Source organism: Dama dama, chromosome 3, assembly GCF_033118175.1.
Source record: "Dama dama isolate Ldn47 chromosome 3, ASM3311817v1, whole genome shotgun sequence".
NCBI lineage: Eukaryota > Metazoa > Chordata > Mammalia > Artiodactyla > Cervidae > Dama > Dama dama.
In genome coordinates this window covers 70563181-70580311 of record NC_083683.1, presented here as the reverse complement: position 1 = coordinate 70580311, position 17131 = coordinate 70563181, and the positions used below count along the sequence as shown (strand labels likewise).

The window sequence follows — 17131 nt, the reverse complement described above, 5'->3', positions numbered from 1 at the left end:
AGGTCTTGGTGGGCAGGGGAGGTTCTGGGTCATAGGACTCAGCCTTCTCCCACGCTGCCCACCCCTGCAGTGACCAACCCCTGTGACCGCAAGAAGTGCGAGTGGCTCTGCCTGCTGAGTCCCAGCGGGCCCGTCTGCACCTGTCCCAACGGGAAGCGGCTGGACAACGGCACCTGTGTGGCTGTACCCTCGCCGACACCCCCGCCGGATGGTATGCTCATGGCCCCTCCCTGGTCCCTCATTGCTGCTCCGGAACCCTCCGCCCTACAGCCCCTGAATCCCCCCCCCTGCCCCGGCTCTGCCCCTGACGACCCTTCCTGCAGCTCCTCGGCCTGGAACCTGTAACCTACAATGCTTCAACGGTGGCAGCTGCTTCCTCAACGCGCGGAGGCAGCCTAAGTGTCGATGCCAGCCGCGTTACACAGGCGACAGGTGTGAGCTGGACCAGTGCTGGGAGCACTGCCGGAACGGGGGCACCTGCGCGGCCTCCCCCTCGGGTACGGCCTCTGGTTCTCCTGCCAGGGCTCCTCCTGGCCCCTGGGCCCTGCCGACCCCAAGCCGCCTCTGCCCTGCCTCGCCTCACCTCTGCTGCCCTCCCGCCTGCCGCCCCCAGCCCCGGAGTTGCTGTCCTGCGCCGCCTGCCTCCCGCCGGGCCCTCCCAGCCCTGTTCCCCCGCTGCAGGGCCGGGCGGCTCAGTGGGCCGCAGTCCCGCTCACACCTCGTCTCCCGCCAGGCATGCCCACGTGCCGGTGCCCCACAGGCTTCACGGGCCCCAAATGCACCCAGCAGGTGTGTGCGGGCTACTGTGCCAACAACAGCACCTGCACCGTCAACCAGGGCAACCAGCCGCAGTGCCGATGCCTGCCCGGCTTCCTGGGGGACCGCTGCCAGTTCCGTGAGTGAGCCATCCCCGATGCAGGCGGGGGCGGGGGTGCGGGTCGCAGGGGAAGTTCTAGGGAAGGAGGCCATTCGCAGCGCAGCCAGGCTCGAGGTGCCATCCGCAGGGAGAGGTCAGCACACTCCCGCTGCCCGGAGGCGGTGAACCCTCTGGCATCAGGATTATTCAAGCAAAAGCAGTGTGCTCTTGGGATGCTCCAGGACATCTCTGTAACCCTGGAGCCTGTGACATGGGGACGGTGGGGGGCTCAGGAGGAGGGGGAAGTCACCCCAAAGGCCAGCTGCCCCCCACCACCTCTGGAGGACCCTCATGACAGTGAGGCTTGAGGCACCTCCTCTCCCATCCCCCGAACCACAGGCCAGTGCTCTGGCTACTGTGAGAACTTTGGCACGTGCCAGATGGCCGCCGACGGCTCCCGCCAATGCCGCTGCACCGTCCACTTCGAGGGGCCCAGGTGTGAGGTCAACAAGTGTAGCCGCTGTCTCGACGGGTCCTGTGTGGTCAACAAGCAGAGCGGGGATGTCACCTGCAAGTGAGTGGGGCCCACTCCCGTCTGTCCCACCCGCCGCCCGGCCCGGCCCGCCCCTCCTGGCCCCGCCCCTTCCCGGCCCCTCCCAACCTGCCGCCCGGGCCTGCCCCGCCCCACCCATTCCCGGCCCCGCCCAACCCGCCGCCCGGCCCGCCCCTCCTGGCCCCGCCCCTCCTGGCCCCGCCCCCTCCCGGCCCCGCCCCGCCCTCCACCAGTCCCGCCCAGCCTCTGCGCTCCTCCCCGCAGCTGCTCCGACGGCCGGGTGGCCCCCAGCTGTCTGACCTGCGATGGCCACTGCAGCAATGGCGGTTCCTGCACCATGAACAGCAAAATGATGCCTGAGTGCCAGTGAGTTGGGCCTGTGCCTCACCGAGGCCTAGATCAGCCTTCCCTCCCCCAAGTCTGAGCCAGACCGGTCCGGTCGGAGCCTGCGGCCCCTCCCAGTTTCCGCAGTGGAAGGCCTGCCCACTCAGCTCTGCCCCTCCCGTCTGCAGGTGCCCACCCCACATGGCGGGACCCCGGTGTGAGGAGCAGGTGGTCGGCCAGCAGCAGCCTGGACGTAGGTGGCGGGGACCTGGGATGGGGAGGATGTGCCTCCGAGGCCTTCTGGACTCAGCTCTCCTCCTCTTCCCCTCTAGATATGGCCTCCATCCTGATTCCCCTGCTGTTGCTGCTGCTGATGCTTCTGGTAGCCGGAGTGGTGTTCTGGTACAAGCGGCGAGTCCGAGGGTGAGTTGTGGAGAGTCTGGAAAATTACAGCCACGTTACTGCCCTAGTCTCACCCCCTCCTAGAATCCCTGCCCTCATGCTCCCACCTCCCCCGCCAGGGCTAAGGGCTTCCAGCACCAGCGGATGACCAACGGGGCCATGAACGTGGAGATCGGGAATCCCACCTATAAGATGTATGAAGGCGGGGAGCCTGATGATGTAGGGGGCCTACTGGATGCGGACTTCGCCCTAGACCCTGACAAGGTGGGCCGGGAGGGCAGGGGAGGGGGCTTCCAGGACAAGGATGGGGGCTGTGGGTAGGGCGACCAAGCGTGTTGGGCTGGGTGATGGGATGGAGGTGGGCGGAAGGTACCTAAGCCACAGAGCCCTGTGCCTGAGGCCCAGCTGCGCCCTCTGTTGCTTGCAGCCCACCAACTTCACGAACCCTGTGTACGCCACACTGTACATGGGAGGCCACGGCAGCCGCCACTCTCTGGCCAGCACGGACGAGAAGCGAGAACTCCTGGGCCGGGGCCCCGAGGACGAGATAGGGGACCCCTTGGCATAGGGTCCTCCACCATCGGACCTCCCCAGAGAGCCTCCTGCCCCCGGCCAGAGAAGTCCTTCGAGGAGCCCCCCTCTTGCCCAGCCAACCCCTCCCCAGCCCTGCTGGGATGTATAAATGTAAAAAAATGAAGGAATTACTTTTTATATGTGAGTGAGCAAGCGAGCAAGCGAGCACAGTATTATCTCTTTCCGTTCTCCTTCCTGCCTGCTCCTCAGCAACCCCCCCCCCCCCATGCTGCCTTCCGGGAGGCGGGGGAACAGGAAGGGGGCTCCTGCAAATTACAGGTATAAGGGAGCCCTGCCTCCCACCTTCCCACCAAAAACGCACCCCCACTGGGAGAGCTGGTGGTGCTGCGTCCCCCTCCCCGTACAAGACACTTTGTCGAGGCTCTCCCCTCTCATCCCCGCCCCCAACCCCGCCGGTCCCCTGAGGACTGATTCTGGGATCCTGAGGAGGGTGAGTCCTTTGCTGCCCTTGTCTTGGAAGATTTGGCCCTGGCTGAGGTAGGAAGGGAAGGATGGAGTTTTTTAGTTCTTCTTGGGGGAGGCCATCCCAAGCCCCAGCCCCCACTCCAGGGGCACCTCTGAGATGGCCGCGCTCAGCATCCCTCCCAGACAGGCCCTCCCTTCTCCCGTGCCCCCGCTGTGGCTCCCAGGGCTGCAGACTTCTTTGGTAAACAGTGCCCCCAGGCTCCTCTCCCCTGGGGACGAGGAGAAAGTGGGGCACACCGAGGAAGGGCAAGCGGGCAGCCCCGTTTTGGGGACACGAACGTTTTAATAATTTTTGCTGAATTCCTTTACAACTAAATAACACAGATATTGTTATAAATAAAATTGTAAAAAAAAAAAAAAAAAGGGGGGGTTTGTGTCTGTCTACCTGAATGTGAGGCTCTGAGAGCTGGCCTGTGCTTGCATGCTCCGGCCACCAGAGGGAGCCATGCCCTGTGCTGCAGGGAGGCTGGAGCATCTGGTCTTCAGGGCCCTTCTGGCCTCCATCCCCGTTGGCTGGGCTGCGGCAAGGATTGGGGGTGGCACGGAACTTGACCAGAAAGACCTGCTTCTCCTGGCTGTGTCAACCTTTGAGCCAGTGACTTCACCTCTTGGAAACATGTGACCTCTCTGGCCGATGGACCCTTAACTCCAGGATCTGCATTTTCTCTGCACTGTCACTTTTAAGGGACAGCACTGCCACCCATCCTTAAACTGCGCTTCCGCAGCGAGAAACCCTACAGGAAGAGATGAACACACTGTTCATTGTGTGTTCGATTGTGAGCGACTTTCTAGTCCTTCAGGATGGTCCCATTCCCAGTTGGCTAAGTTTGCTCTTGAAGCATTAACATCCTCACAGAGACTGATGAATCAGATGTCAAGAGTAAGAACCCTGGGTTCAGGAAAAGGAAGGCATTTGTGGTTACAGCTGGGAAGGTCAGTTTTCCAGGCCTCATGGGCCACCAACAAACCCAGTTCCCACCGCAGGTGCTGACGACCGCTCCAGTCAAAGGGGGTCCCACGTGTGCTAAGCTGTTTCGGTCGTGTCCAACTCTTTGCAACGCTATGGACTGGTTCCTCTGTCCATGGGGTTCTCCAGACAAGAATACTTGAGTGGATTGCCATGCCCTCCTCCAGGGGATCTTTCTGACCCAGGGATCAAACCGTCGTCTCACGTCTCCTGCATTGGCAGGCAGGTTCTTTACCACTAGCGCCACCTGGGAAGCCCAGGTCTACAATTCCTGTGCAGAAGGCCACACTGCTTTACACGGTCCTAGACTGAGAGAAGGTTACAGCCCCCTTTTCCTGCCGTAGCAAATATGCTCAAAGAAGGCAGCTTTAAAGAAACCTAGTGTGTGTGTGAGTCGCTCAGTCATGTCCAACTGTTTGCAACCCCGTGGACTGTAGCCGGCCAGACTCCTCTGTCCATGGAATTCTCCAGGTGAGAATACTGGAGTGGGAGGCCATTCCCTTCTCCTGGGGATCTTCCCAACAGAGAGATCGAACCCGGGTCTTCCTCACTGCAGGCAGAGTCTTTACCCTCTGAGCCACCAGGGAAGCCCAGAGAACCCTTAGCCAACTCCCAAAAGAGGAGCATTGCTTTTCATTCCCCCTCCCTCCCTGGCTTAACTTTCTCAGTCTATTCCTCCTTTCTTGAGGAAGCTATGGATCCAGACGCGTCCAGAAACAAGAGCCCTCCCCTTCCCTCTAAGCCGCGAGGTCCCAGCTCCAGCCTCAGCTTCCAAGCCAGTTCTGCCATCCTCCACAGGCTCCCCGGCTCCGCACCGTAGGGCCCCCGAGAAGAGCCATCCTCCTGGGGAAAAGGGGCGTCCTTGTTGATTGCTTAGAGGGAGGCTTGTGTCATCATCTGTCCACCAGGTGGCGTACACACTCCTGCAGCGCAGCTCATTCGGAGGCCCAGCACAGCCCCCTCCCCAGCACACTAATTATGCACCTGCCCTCGGACCCCAGTCCAGCCTCTCACTTCCTTCCCTGGGGCTATCCTGCCACACCCCCCTCCACTCCCCTCCAGCCGGCTCCTCCCCTCCCCCAGCGCCTGTCTGCTCCCCACCAGCAGCCCCACCCCCTCACTGCCTCCCTCTGCCAGCGTGCATCTGGCGCCCCCGGGGAGCCACTGATTCTCTGCCTGTCGCCTCAAGATCCTGGGCAGAGCGAGAGGGGCCCCCAGCTGCGGCTTGGAACACATACCCCTCCAGTCAGCATCCTCCCTCTGCCCACCAGGACGGCCAGGAGAGGGTCTGCCTGAAGGCAGTGCTCAAAAACTCCCCGCCTGGCAAGGATGGCAGAGAGACCTAAGGCAGAGATGGAGAAGAGACGGGGCAGAGCCAGAGGCTGATACAGACAGAATGAGAGAGACACCGAGATGGAGACAGGGAGTGCGTGTGTGTGTGTGTGTGTGTGTGTGTGTGTGTGTGTGAGGAAGCTGGGGACAGGAAGCTGTGACCTGAGACTAGCAAAAGGAGGAGAGGTGGGGTGGGCCAGGACTCCAGAAAAACAGGCTGGGCTTCTGTCCTGGGTACCATGGGCCTGAGTGTGCCCACTGCCCTCACTACCCACTACCACCTCAGCAGCCCCTGAGTTTGGCACTCGGGCTCAGGATTTTGGATGGAGCCTTGTGGTCCGAGGCCTGGCTGTTCCTGCCTCTCCCTGCCTCCCTCTCTGCCCCGCCTACACCCAGGCTCCTGGTCCAGGGTGCTGTCTGTCTCTCCCGGAGTATCTGTGTCCACTTCATCTTCTCAGCATTCCTGATCCTTGTTTTGTGTCTTGTCACATCCGTGTGTCTGTCTGTCTGTCTATGTGTGCCCGGGCTTGTCTTTGGACTGCCAGTGCCAGCGTACACCTGTGTGTGTCCATCACTGTCTGTGAATGCCCGCCTCTCTGCCAAGGCAAGGAAGGTGGGGTCGGCTCTGAGTACCTGGCTGGGTATGCATGTCTCTTGATGAAAGTTGCATTTATCTCTTGGGGCTCTGTACACGCACCCTGTGTAAACCGACTGTCCATCTGCGTGGATCGGAGCCACTGGGCATGCACCTTGCATGCGTGCGCTGTTCTCTGCGTGAATGTCTCACTCTGCCTCTACTGTGTGGCCTGCCCCTGCGAGGCACCTGCGTGCATGCTGGGGACAAGGTTGGGGCCTCCCGGTATGCATCTGTCTCTCTGTCTCTTTGCTCGTCCCTTTCTCTCTCGCTGTCCAGGTGTCGGTCATGCAACAACCTCAGCCACAGCCTCAGTGCATAGCAACAGCTGACAGCTGAAGACTCCCTGGGCAGGAGAGAGAGAGAGACTAGGGGGAGGAGGGAGCTGATGAAGAAACAGCCAAGAGGATTGGGACAGAGACAGGACCAGACTGGGACAGAGACAAGGACAGGGCCAGAGAAGAAAGGGGAGAAGGATCTAGAGCGACTGATGGTGAAAGATGGGACCCTGGGCGGAAAGGGATGGATGGAGATCGCACCAAGAAGCCGGGCCGTTGGTGCGGCTCCTGCCCAACCCCCACGCAGGGACGCTCTGGCTCGCGTGGGGGGTCAGCAGAGGGGGCGGGGGGCAAAGGTGAACGGCGCGTCTAGCGGAGGGGTCCTGAGACCGCAGAGGTGCCTTGAAGGCGGGGGTGGGGGCGGCGGGCGCCGTTTGTCAGCCCTATTGACAGACGTGATGGGGTTTCCGTCCGTGATCAATGATACTCATCTCCGGGCCGAATGAGCCGCGGGGCGCCCATCCATCCCCGTCAGCGCCGCGCGGCGGCAGTCGCCCGGGGCCCCGCCCGCCCTCACCTCGGCCCCTGCCCTGCTCCTGCCCGGGGACCCTCCCGGGCCCGGAGCACCGAACAGGCCGGGAGCTCCGAGGGACCCCGGTCTTGCTGGGCTGTTGAGCCTCGCCAGGCCCCCCACTCTCCGTTCCCCGCTTGGGGAACAAGGTCCCGGAGCCAGGAGCCCCACCCCCGGCCCTGCTCCTTAGCGGTGCACCCACCCCGCCTCTCGGGTCCGCGGCCCCCGAGCCCCGCAGCCCGCTCCGCTCCGCACCTGGGCCGGGGGCGTGTCTGGGGCGTGCCGGGGTGAAAGTCACCTTCGGCGCCCCCGGCCGGGCGGGAGGGGGCGCGCGGGGCGCGGCCGGGATTGGCGCGCCGCGGAGCCCCGCCCCCCCGCCCGCCCGCCCGAGTCCGACCCAACTTTCTCCCCCGCCCGCGCCCCGCCCCCGGCGCCGCGCTCCGCGCCTCTCGCCGCTCAGTCCGCGGGCCGCGCCGCCCGCTCCCGCCGCTCCGGCAGCCTCCCCGCGGCACGCCCGCCGGGGCCCCTCGTCCCCAGGCCCGGCGCCCGCCCCGCCCGGCCGCCCGGGAAGATGCGGTTGCTCCCGGAATGGCTTCTCTTGCTCTTTGGCCCGTGGCTCCTGAGGAAGGTAAGGGGAGCCGGGAGGCGGCGCGAGCGCGGGTCCCGGACGCCAAGGGCCCAGAGCGCCAGGGGCTCCGTGCGCCCGCCGCGGCTGCAGCGCGGAGCGTCCCAACTTTGCCCGGCTCGGGGTGGGGGGGGGGGGACGCGGACAGACAGACTCCCGGTGCAGGATAGGCGCTCTCCCCGCGCAAGTTGGCTGAGGGTCCCGGGTGGGCTGGGCTGGGCTGGGGGGTGCCAGCGTGGAGGCCCGACTCGGACCCCGCTCCAGGCGAGGCGGGGGAGGGGACGAAGCCCGACCCACGAGTGCGCCAGACGGAGCGGGAGTGCGAGACAGACAGACAAGCCGGCAGGGTGTCAGCCTTGCCGTCTCTCCGCGCCAGCCTCACTCGCCTTCCTCGCTGTCTGTCCTTCCACCCCTCCACCCCCGCCTTCTCATGCCTCTCCTCTGCTCTTGTCACAACGCCAGGCGGGCACTGTGCTCCGAGCAGACTCCCCGAACACACGCGCGCACACGGACCCACACAGATACCGCCGAACTTGGCTACCATCTCCCATCGCATTTCCCGCGGAGACACCGTCTCCCCTGCACAACCTCACAGACACACCCCTCTCGCGCGCCCGGCGGGTAGGGGGTGTGGGCTGTCTGGACAGAGCCTCTCCTCCCGTCCTCTCCTCGCTCCATCTCCCCGAGGCTGGCCTGTTTCCCTGAAGCTCCAGGGCAAAGACAGGCTCAAGGGGCCCAGACTTCATCTGCGTCCCTCCAGACTTGGCGGCTTCAATTCGCATCCGCCGGGCGCTCATGTGTGTTGGTGTGGAGTGTGCGGGTCAGCGTGTGCACCTGCGTGTGTGCCTGCCTTGCGTGGCAGCCAGGCTGGCGTCCAGGGCGCGTGTGTGCTGGCGTGGAGTGTGGTGTTGGCTCTGAAGGGGCGAGCGTGAGTCCCTGCTTCACACGCAGCCATCTGTGCCCCGCTGTGCATCCCACAATGGGGGCCTAGGCCCTGGACCCCTGTCTTCTGACACCAGCCCCCTGCCCCTGACTCTCCCGTTTCCTACCCTAAGTGTGACCTACCTCGTCTGGGGGCAGACAGGTAGCTTCCCAAAGCCCGACTCCCTGCGTCCCAGCCCCCAGGCCCTACAGAGTCCGGAAGGGGTGTAGACCCCCCACACACACACTTAGCCTCCCACCTGCTCATTCAGATGCCTTCAGCAGCTCCAGCAGGGCGGGGACCCTTAGTGAAGCTGGTGACGGAGCTCCCGGATTCTCTCAAACCAGCCTGGTGACCTTGAGGGGCTGGGAGGTGGGTGGAGGAGCCCCCTCCACAAATGCTGCTTCCACTGGCAGGAGCTTCTTGGGGACCTGCTGCCTAGCTCTGCCCTCGTAGAGAACTCTGGGAGGGGGTCTCTGCCCCACACCCCACTGGGGTGTGAAGGCCCGGGGCAGAGGCAGTGGGGCTGGGTGGTCCTCCCCGGCCCCTCCTTCCTCGTTCCTCCCCACTCTCCTCTCCAATCTCCCCATCAAATAAACTCCCCTGTGGACAGATCTGGTTTAATTTCCTTTGCCCCCTGAAGGGGAATGAAACATCTGGTGAAGACTTGAGGGAGAGTGAGGGTGAGGCTGTGAGCAGTGGGGGTCTGAGTGTCTGAGAGCTGCTGCTCTGGGCCTGCGTGTTGGAGTCCACGGAGGACAGGGTGTCTGCCATTTAGCGCGGCTTGTATGCATGTGGAATCCGTGTCTGCGTGTACATACAGACTGTGTGTGCACGTGTGTAACTGTGAGGGAGGCTGTGTGTGGGACAGTGTGTGTCTGACTCCCTCTCCGTGTGTGCACATGTGTATGCACACCCCGGAGTATCGGGTGTGTCTCTGGTGCATATCTGTGTGTTGGGGCGCCTGTGTTGTCTGTATGTGAGTCTCCCAGGCTTGCGTGTGTCTGCGTTCTTGTCATCTTGAGTGCATTTGAGTGTGGGGATGAGAAGGAAATGGCAACCCACTCCAGTACTCTTGCCTGGGAAATCGCATGGACAGAGGAGCCTGGCAGGCTCTAGTTCTTGGGGTCACAAAGAGTCTGACTCGACTTAGGTTCAAAAACAACAATAATGGGATTGTGAGCCTCAAGATGTGTTCATGTATCCGAATGTGGCTCGTGTGTGTGTGCATGCACTCAGGGCTGTCTCGGTGCCAGGGCTGGCGCTGGGCTGACACTGAGTAAGAGGCTGGTGGGGGGGCAGTTTGCAGGGAAACCCTAATTGTCCCATGTTAAGCACCCTGCCGTCTCCCACCCTGCTCACCCGCCCCGCCTGCAGGCGCCCTCTGCCTCCTCCCTCCTTGCTTCAGGCTCCTGGTCTCCTGTGGGGCCTGCGACTCCTGGCTTCCACCGCCCCGGGGCTCTGGCCCAGGCCTCCTACAGGATCTTTCCCACACGGCCTCTGACTTCTCACCCTCTCTGTCTTGTCTTCCCCACCCCGGTGCCAAAGCAGCCGCCTACTGGGAGAAGCAGCAGGCGATCAATAGTCACTAATCACTAATCACTAATTACTAATTAGCTGGGGGAGGGCAGGGGCGGGGCCCTGTGGGACCTTCCAGCTCTAGCCTGCCTCAGGAAAGGATTAGGCTGAATGGAGTCTCTCAGCACTGGCTGGCCCAGCCCTGCATCTAGCCACCCTCTCCTGACTCCATATCCTCCTCTAACCCCCCAGCTAATCTCTGGCTGGGCCACTTAGGCACGTGCAGCCTGAGCCAGGGCCCAGAGCTGTCGCGGGATTTGGGGGTAATCAGGGGCCGCAGCTGAGCCAGAAGCATAGGCCAGGGCGGGTGTTGATAGCTCCCTTGGGTCAGAGCCCCCGAGTATGGGAGGGGCACCCAGCGGAAACAAGAAGGTAGACTGTCTTAGGTTTGGGGTGAGAGAGGAGCTGGGGGTCCAGGACTGGGTGGCTGGGGAAGAGGGGAGGTAATCTGAGGACAGAAACAAGGCAAAGGGTCACTGGGTTCAGGGACAGTGTCCTTGAGGGGGCGGGGTAAAGGTTGAGAGAGACCCGGTGAGCGGAGGGGGCATCACCGGGGTCAGAGATGAAGTCATTGTGGAGGAGGTGCGGAACTTTGGACCCAGCCCTAGAACTCCACGTGGGCGGGGAAGGGGGACAGGGTCACGGAGAAAGGGCAGGGTCTGTTGTGGGGGAAGGGTCCCAGGGCTCCCGGCTGGCTGGGCGCCGTGGCGAGTCCCAGGGCTTGGGGTGGGAACGAGCTGCGGGCCAGGGATGGGGAGCGGGGAGCGCTTGCCTTGAGCGCTGGAAATGGGCGAGTCTCCCCCTCTCCCTAGCCTACCCCTCCTCCACCTCCACCCCGCCCACTCCCCCTCCGGCTCCGGCTTCGGGAAATTACATCCCAGCTCCGCGGCTCCCACCCACCCCACCCCCCCACCGCGCCCCGGAGCCCGCGCCTTTATAGGCACATTTATTGCAATAATAAAGTGAGGCGCGGGGCGGGGGGCGGGGGGGCGGTCGTTCCCGGGGGGACTGCGCCGACTCTAGGAAGCAGGGAAATAAAATAAAATAAAATAAAATCAAAATTCAGATAACGGTGAGCCTTGCGCTGCAGGCCAGGAGCAGGCGGGCAGGCGGGGCTGAGGGGGAGGGGGCGCCCGGCCCAAGGGCAGAGCCCGCCCCAGCAGCCATCCCCGCCCCCTCACACTATAGCTACAGTAGGGTCTGGAAGAAGGTATCTCCACCTGCCCGAGACCCCTTTGTGGCCTGACCCTGCCGGTCTTCTGCCTTTTTCTCTGGCTTGACTCCCATACCTGCCCTCAGCCCGTCTCCCCATCCCTGTCTCTTATCGCCTTCCTTGTCTCCCATTTCCCATTCCAGCCCCCATCCCCACCTCCTGGGTCTCTGCCTCCTTCAGCATCCCTGTTTCTGCCCAGTAACCATTGCCCACCCCCCGTTGCTACTCCCACCCCCTCTGGTCCCATCCCCATCTCCCAATCCCCGTCCCACTCGCATTCCTCCCAGCGCCCATCCCTCATCCACTGTCCCTGTCTCCCCAATTCCCACTTTAGTTCCCACCTTGTTCCGTTCCCCCGTCTTCACTGTCTTGGCCCCTATCCCATCTGCATCCCAGTCTCTGCCCAGTGCCTGTCCACCATTGCTGACCTCCTCTTCATTGCTGTTCCCATGCCTACCCGTGTTCCATCCTTGTCTCTGCACCAGGCACCTGTGCCTGCCCAGGCCTCAGTCCCAGTCACCCTCCATCTCTGGCCCAGGCCTCATCGCAGCCTGTCCTATCCACCCCACCTCTGCCCTCACCCCCATCTCCGTCTCTGGCTCCCAGCCAGACCCTGCCTATTTCACCCACCCTGGCTGCGGGCTGCCCCCACCTCTTTCCAGGTGCAGGGCCTCCGTACGCACTTCCCTCTCCTTCCCCGACCCAGGCCTGGAGCATCTTCCTGCCCCAGCTCCTGGGTGCTGTCCCCTCCCCCAGTCAGAGTCCTGAGCGGCCCCGCCTGACCCACACAGCGGGAGAAAAGCCACCGACCGGCCTGGGGGAGGTGCACCCTGCAATGCGGATGGGGGGCTGACAGCCTGATCCTCCCCCCATTCCCAGCAGTCCATCCCCAAAGAGCACCCCCCAAACAAGTGGAGTTTGTCCAGCAGAAAAAGGCATCCTCAACTCCCCTCCAATGCGTGGGCTCGCTGCCTGGGGGGCAAAGTGCTTCTGGCCCGGCTCCCACCCGGCTAGGGCCCAGAGGCGCCTGGTGAAGCGCACCCCCACCCTCACCCCGCCAGTTCCTGCTGCCACCACACCTCCGCCCCCCAGGCCGACAGCCAGGCCAGCCTCTCCCCTTCGCAAATGTCACTGCGCCCAATTAGCTTAATTAAACCAGCTCCGGAGCGACCGGGACCCCTCCTCGGACAACACCCTGCTCCCACTCTGTCGTAGAGGGGGAGGGACAGCCCCGCGGATCCCAGGCAGACAGGGGCTCCCCTATCACCTTGCTCTCCCCTCCCTCCCACCCCCACCCACAGCTGGAGACAGGCCACCTGGAGGGTAGAGGGAGAGAACCACAGTTAGACAGACAGACAGAAAAGCAGAATCGCAGGAGAAAATTAGAGACGGAGACAAAAAGAGAGAGCGAGGGAGAGGGAAAAACAGCGAGAGCGAGCGAGGGAGCGTGAGCGTGAGGGTTGGGGAGCCAGAGCGAGGGTTTGGCTTGATTTTATTCCGTGTTCCCATTTCTCGGCTCGTTTCCTCGCAGACTCTCACCCCGCCCTGACTGAGTTCTCCCCCCAAGGTCGCTTCGGCCGCCCCCCGCCCCCGACTCTTCCCTTTTATCTTGGCTGTCTCCAGTGGCGGGTGGGGGCGCTGGTACCCAAAGCCCAGGGATTTGCCAAGATCAGAGAAGCGTAGACAGCAGTTTGTCTGGAATCAGGGTGGGGGCACACCTGGCGCCCCTCGCCACCCAGCCAAACCTCCTTCCCTCCCCGGCCCCGCCTGGGAAGAGCGGCTGCCCTGGAGATGTGGACAGGTCCCGGACTGGGTGCAGGACGTCCAGTGCTGGGGTGTCCTGGGGGCGGGGCGGGCTCAGCGGTATTTGGGGTCATATCAGCAGGTGTAGGGGCTCATGGATGCCCCTGGAAAGAGCTAGTGGTTGGGCCCAGAGGGGTGAGGAGTTTAGGTGTCAGAGTTCAAATGACTCCTCCCAGCCATTCTTGGACTTGCCCTGGAAGCTTCGATACACTCCCACCTCCAGTGCCCTCTCCAGGGCTCAGGCCCTGCCCTCTCTAAGCCCACCTCCTGGAGCCTTGGTCCTTCCTGCTGGAAGGCCCTTGTCCCCTCCTCTGCGGCCCAGGACCCCTTCCCCCCATCCCCTCTCAGGCCCACCCTCTGGGTGTTAGCTGCCAGCTCAAGCTTGTCAGTCTGAGTCAGTCTCTCTCACCGCCCCCGCCCCCCACACCTGAGCTGGGAGGAGAGATGGGCGGGAGGGGGAATGAGGGGGGCGATAAATATGTATGACGAGCCGGTGGCGGCGGCATTAATAACCCAGGATCGCGGCGCTGCGGGGATGGGACCAGGCGGTGGAGATTCTCCCCGAGCAGCTTGACTCTGCTCTTCCTGTCCCCTGTGGACACACGGAATATGGACACATGGTGTATGCAAACGGGGGGGGGGGCACCCATGCTGCCCGGCCTCTTTCCCTACTCACAGCTCATCCTGGAGGCCAGGGTGGATCCCCCCACCCCCCAGGAACACTCATATACAACTGACATGTACGCACCACCCCCCAGGGGAACACAATGAGACCACGCGTGTTATATCATCGTGAATGCACTGACCGAGCCTTGAGAAAGAGATGGGCACATGGACAGAGGATGAGAGGAGATCACAGAGGGAAAGTGAAACCCTCAGTGAATCACACACAGCCACCCTCAGATAGAAGCCAACCCAGGCACAGACTACACCAGTCACAGAGGGGCAACTACCACCACCCGAAACAGCCTCACTCAGACCCACACCCACAGACACAACCAGCCCAGGCACACAGACAACCCAGACACCTGTACAGAGCCCCCCGTGGGCCGATACAACTCAGCCCCCATGAGCAGCCTCTTCAGACTACACGCAGGACACACAGACACGCACAGACACACACACACAGTCACCGTGAGCAGCCACCCCAGGCAGACACATGCACACCCATCATCACCAGAGGTTGAGACTTGAGCATGCGCATGCACGCGCGCGCGCACACACACACACACAGTCATCACTCCAGGCAGATAGACAGATACATACAATATAACAGAAATACAATCACCCCAGACTCACACGGCACTCCCCCCCCCCCCCACATCCAACCCCACACGCAGAGAGGGCCACACCGAGCGGCCACAGCCTGCACGGTCTGACTGACACACCCTGACACACACAGCCCCTCTCCTTTCCGCTCCCCGCGCTGGAGCAGCATCTCCATATTTCTTCCTCTGCGCTCTCTCGCCTCTCCTTCACTCTCGGCCACCCCCCCACCCCGCCCCGGATAATTGATGGCCCGGGCCTGGCCCGGCCGCTCCCGCCTCTCGATCCATCTTGTACTCGCCCCGCGCTGTCTCCCAGATCGGCTGCCACCTGAGACACGGAGCTGGTGGGGGGCAAGCCGGGCAGTGCTCCTCCGTGCCCCTCCTAGCCCAGGGGAGGCCCACCAGGAGGTCTCCCCAACAGCAGGAGTGCTGGAGGTGGAGACGGGTGCCCACTAGGAGCCCCCAAGCCTCAGCCCACAGCAAGCATGCAGGTTCTCCTCAGCTCCGTGGGTCTCCCGTGCTCCACCCCTCAAGCGAGGAGAGGCTGAGGCCCGGGTGGGGGCCCCAGTCCTGGCAAAGGTGTGCTGGGAGGTCTCACTCTGGGTGGGGGCCCCAGTCCTGGCAAAGGCGTGCTGGGAGGTCTCACTCTGGGTGGGGGCCCCAGTCCTGGCAAAGGCGTGCTGGGAGGTCTCACTCCGTCCTGACGCTGGGCGCTGACAGTGGTCGTGGCCTCCCTCGCCTGATCCCGCTTCTCCCTGGGCCGTTACTCCCGATCAGCCACAGTTCATAGCTCCAGCCCCTTTCAAACCCACAGTGCTTTGGCTCTTTTGGTTTTCTCAGCCCTCGTCAGAGTGCTGTGAGAAGACAAGGCTTCTAGTGTCATTTCACAGATGCAGAAACTGAGGCCGAGACCACACACCTTGAAAGAGCCGCAGCCCATTTCCACGGGCACTCCCCCGAGCCACTGCTGTGGCAGCCCGCATCCATTTGTCCTCCCAGCGGCTGGGGACGGGACCGGCGTGGCCCCAGACCACCCCAGCGTCTCTCTTTCCCTCCTCCGTCCCCAGGCCGTCAGTGCTCAGACACCGGAGTCCAGGAGGCCGCAGTACCTGGAGCTGCGCCCCGCCACGGCCGGAGGTGGCGCCCCAGGCCATCAGCTCCCGGCAGCGCCGAAGTCCTCCGACGGCCTGGGCACCGCGCGTGCCTGGAGCTGGGCCTGGCCGGCTAACCACACAGGGGCACTGGCCCGGGCCGGGGCGGCGGGAGCGCCGGCGCAGCGCGCCAAGAGAAAGCCGTCCATCAAAGCGGCCCGCGCCAAAAAGATCTTTGGCTGGGGGGACTTTTACTTCCGGGTGCACACTCTCAAGTTCTCGCTGCTGGTGACGGGGAAGATCGTGGACCATGTGAACGGCACCTTCAGCGTCTACTTCCGCCACAACTCGTCCAGCCTGGGCAACCTCAGCGTCAGCATCGTGCCGCCCTCCAAGCGTGTGGAGTTTGGGGGCGTCTGGCTGCCGGGGCCCGCCCCCCACCCGCTGCAGTCTACGCTGGCCCTGGAGGGGGTGCTCCCCGGGCTAGGGCCCCCGCTGGGGATAGCGGCGGCGGGGCCGGGGCTCGGGGGCACCCTCGGCGGTGCGCTGGCGGGTCCGCTCGGGGGCGCGCTGGGGGTGCCTGGGGCCAAAGAGTCGCGCGCTTTCAACTGCCACGTGGAGTACGAGAAGACGGACCGCGCGCGCAAGCACCGCCCGTGCCTGTACGACCCGTCGCAGGCGTGTTTCACCGAGCACACGCAGAGCCAGGCCGCCTGGCTGTGCGCCAAGCCCTTCAAAGTCATCTGCATCTTCGTCTCCTTCCTCAGCTTTGACTACAAACTGGTGCAGAAGGTGTGCCCAGACTATAATTTCCAGAGCGAGCACCCCTACTTTGGATAGCCCGCCCCGCCCTCGCCCGGGGCCCTGAGCTTCCCGCGAAATCCCGGACTCCCTTAAGCGGAACCCCTGCCCCTACCCCGCAGCTCCTGAGGCCGCGTCCACCCCTTCCACTCTGGGGGTGGAGAGGAGCAGCCCTTCCGAGACTGTCAGCCGGTGTGGATCCCCTTTTCCTTATGGGGAGTGCCCGCGAGGCTGGGGGTAGCCCCCCATTGGCTACAGCCTCACGTGGAGGGCCCAGAAGGCAGCCCCAGAACCGGCGGGGCTTGGAGGCGGCCCCCGCGTCCCCTGCGTCCCCACTGAGTCCTCTTCGCGCCTGCCCCCCGGCGCCGGGCTGGGTGCGCCCTTTGCCCGCAGCTTTAGTGACGCCTTGCCTCAGCTTGTCCGTACCTCACCCCTTGACGCCATCACCCCACCCCTTTCTTACTCCCAGCCCCATACCCACGTAAAGACCATAAAGGCCTATACACCGCGGCCTATTCCCAAGCCCTCTGCTTGTCGTATGCCTGTCCCCATTTCCCCCGAACCCCAGTAATTAGGGTAGGGGAAGCAAAACTCGTGTGCACAGGCGATCCACTCGCCTGCCCTCTGCCCGCCTCCCTCCAGTCCCTGCCAGCCTCGCTCCACCTTCCGGCTGCTGCCTCTTGGTGATTTTCTTTTTTTTCCTACGCCAAAACAGAAAGGGAACAAAATAAAGTGAAATCCAATACGCCTCTGTGTGAGACCTTTAGGCAAGGGGGTGGTGGCGGTGGCGTGCGTTTCTGTCTGGCAGAGACCTGGCCAGGGCCTCCTCCCTCGGCGGCTCATGGGGAAACTGA

The 17131-nt window shown here is 63.4% G+C and overlaps 2 protein-coding genes across 3 annotated transcripts in view; both read left to right on the top strand.

Annotated features, from left to right (window-relative positions):
• Positions 1-3557, top strand: part of LRP1 (LDL receptor related protein 1) — a 79257-nt gene extending 75700 nt beyond the window's left edge. For both annotated transcript variants that reach the window (XM_061131792.1, XM_061131798.1), the window contains exons 81-89: positions 71-211; positions 324-497; positions 734-895; positions 1256-1430; positions 1674-1775; positions 1922-1986; positions 2066-2156; positions 2255-2399; positions 2563-3557. In XM_061131792.1, the coding sequence (XP_060987775.1) occupies positions 71-211; positions 324-497; positions 734-895; positions 1256-1430; positions 1674-1775; positions 1922-1986; positions 2066-2156; positions 2255-2399; positions 2563-2703 (1196 nt within the window). In that variant the 3' untranslated portion in view covers positions 2704-3557. The remainder of the gene's footprint in view (positions 1-70; positions 212-323; positions 498-733; positions 896-1255; positions 1431-1673; positions 1776-1921; positions 1987-2065; positions 2157-2254; positions 2400-2562) is intronic.
• A 3896-nt stretch (positions 3558-7453) lies between these two features.
• On the top strand, positions 7454-17022 carry NXPH4 (neurexophilin 4). The gene is made up of 2 exons (XM_061123347.1): positions 7454-7604; positions 15453-17022. Exons 1-2 carry the CDS (start codon positions 7548-7550, stop codon positions 16314-16316), a joined length of 921 nt encoding a protein of 306 aa, XP_060979330.1. The 5' UTR covers positions 7454-7547; the 3' UTR covers positions 16317-17022.
• The last annotated feature ends 109 nt before the right edge of the window (positions 17023-17131 follow it).

What these genes read in the sequence shown, in the direction of transcription:
- NXPH4 (XM_061123347.1), top strand. Translation starts at nt 7,548, where the DNA reads ATGCGGTTGCTCCCGGAATGGCTTCTCTTGCTCTTTGGCCCGTGGCTC. An exon ending in GCCCGTGGCTCCTGAGGAAG is followed by an intron (nt 7,605 to 15,452) that starts GTAAGGGGAGCC and finishes CTCCGTCCCCAG; the next exon opens with GCCGTCAGTGCTCAGACACC.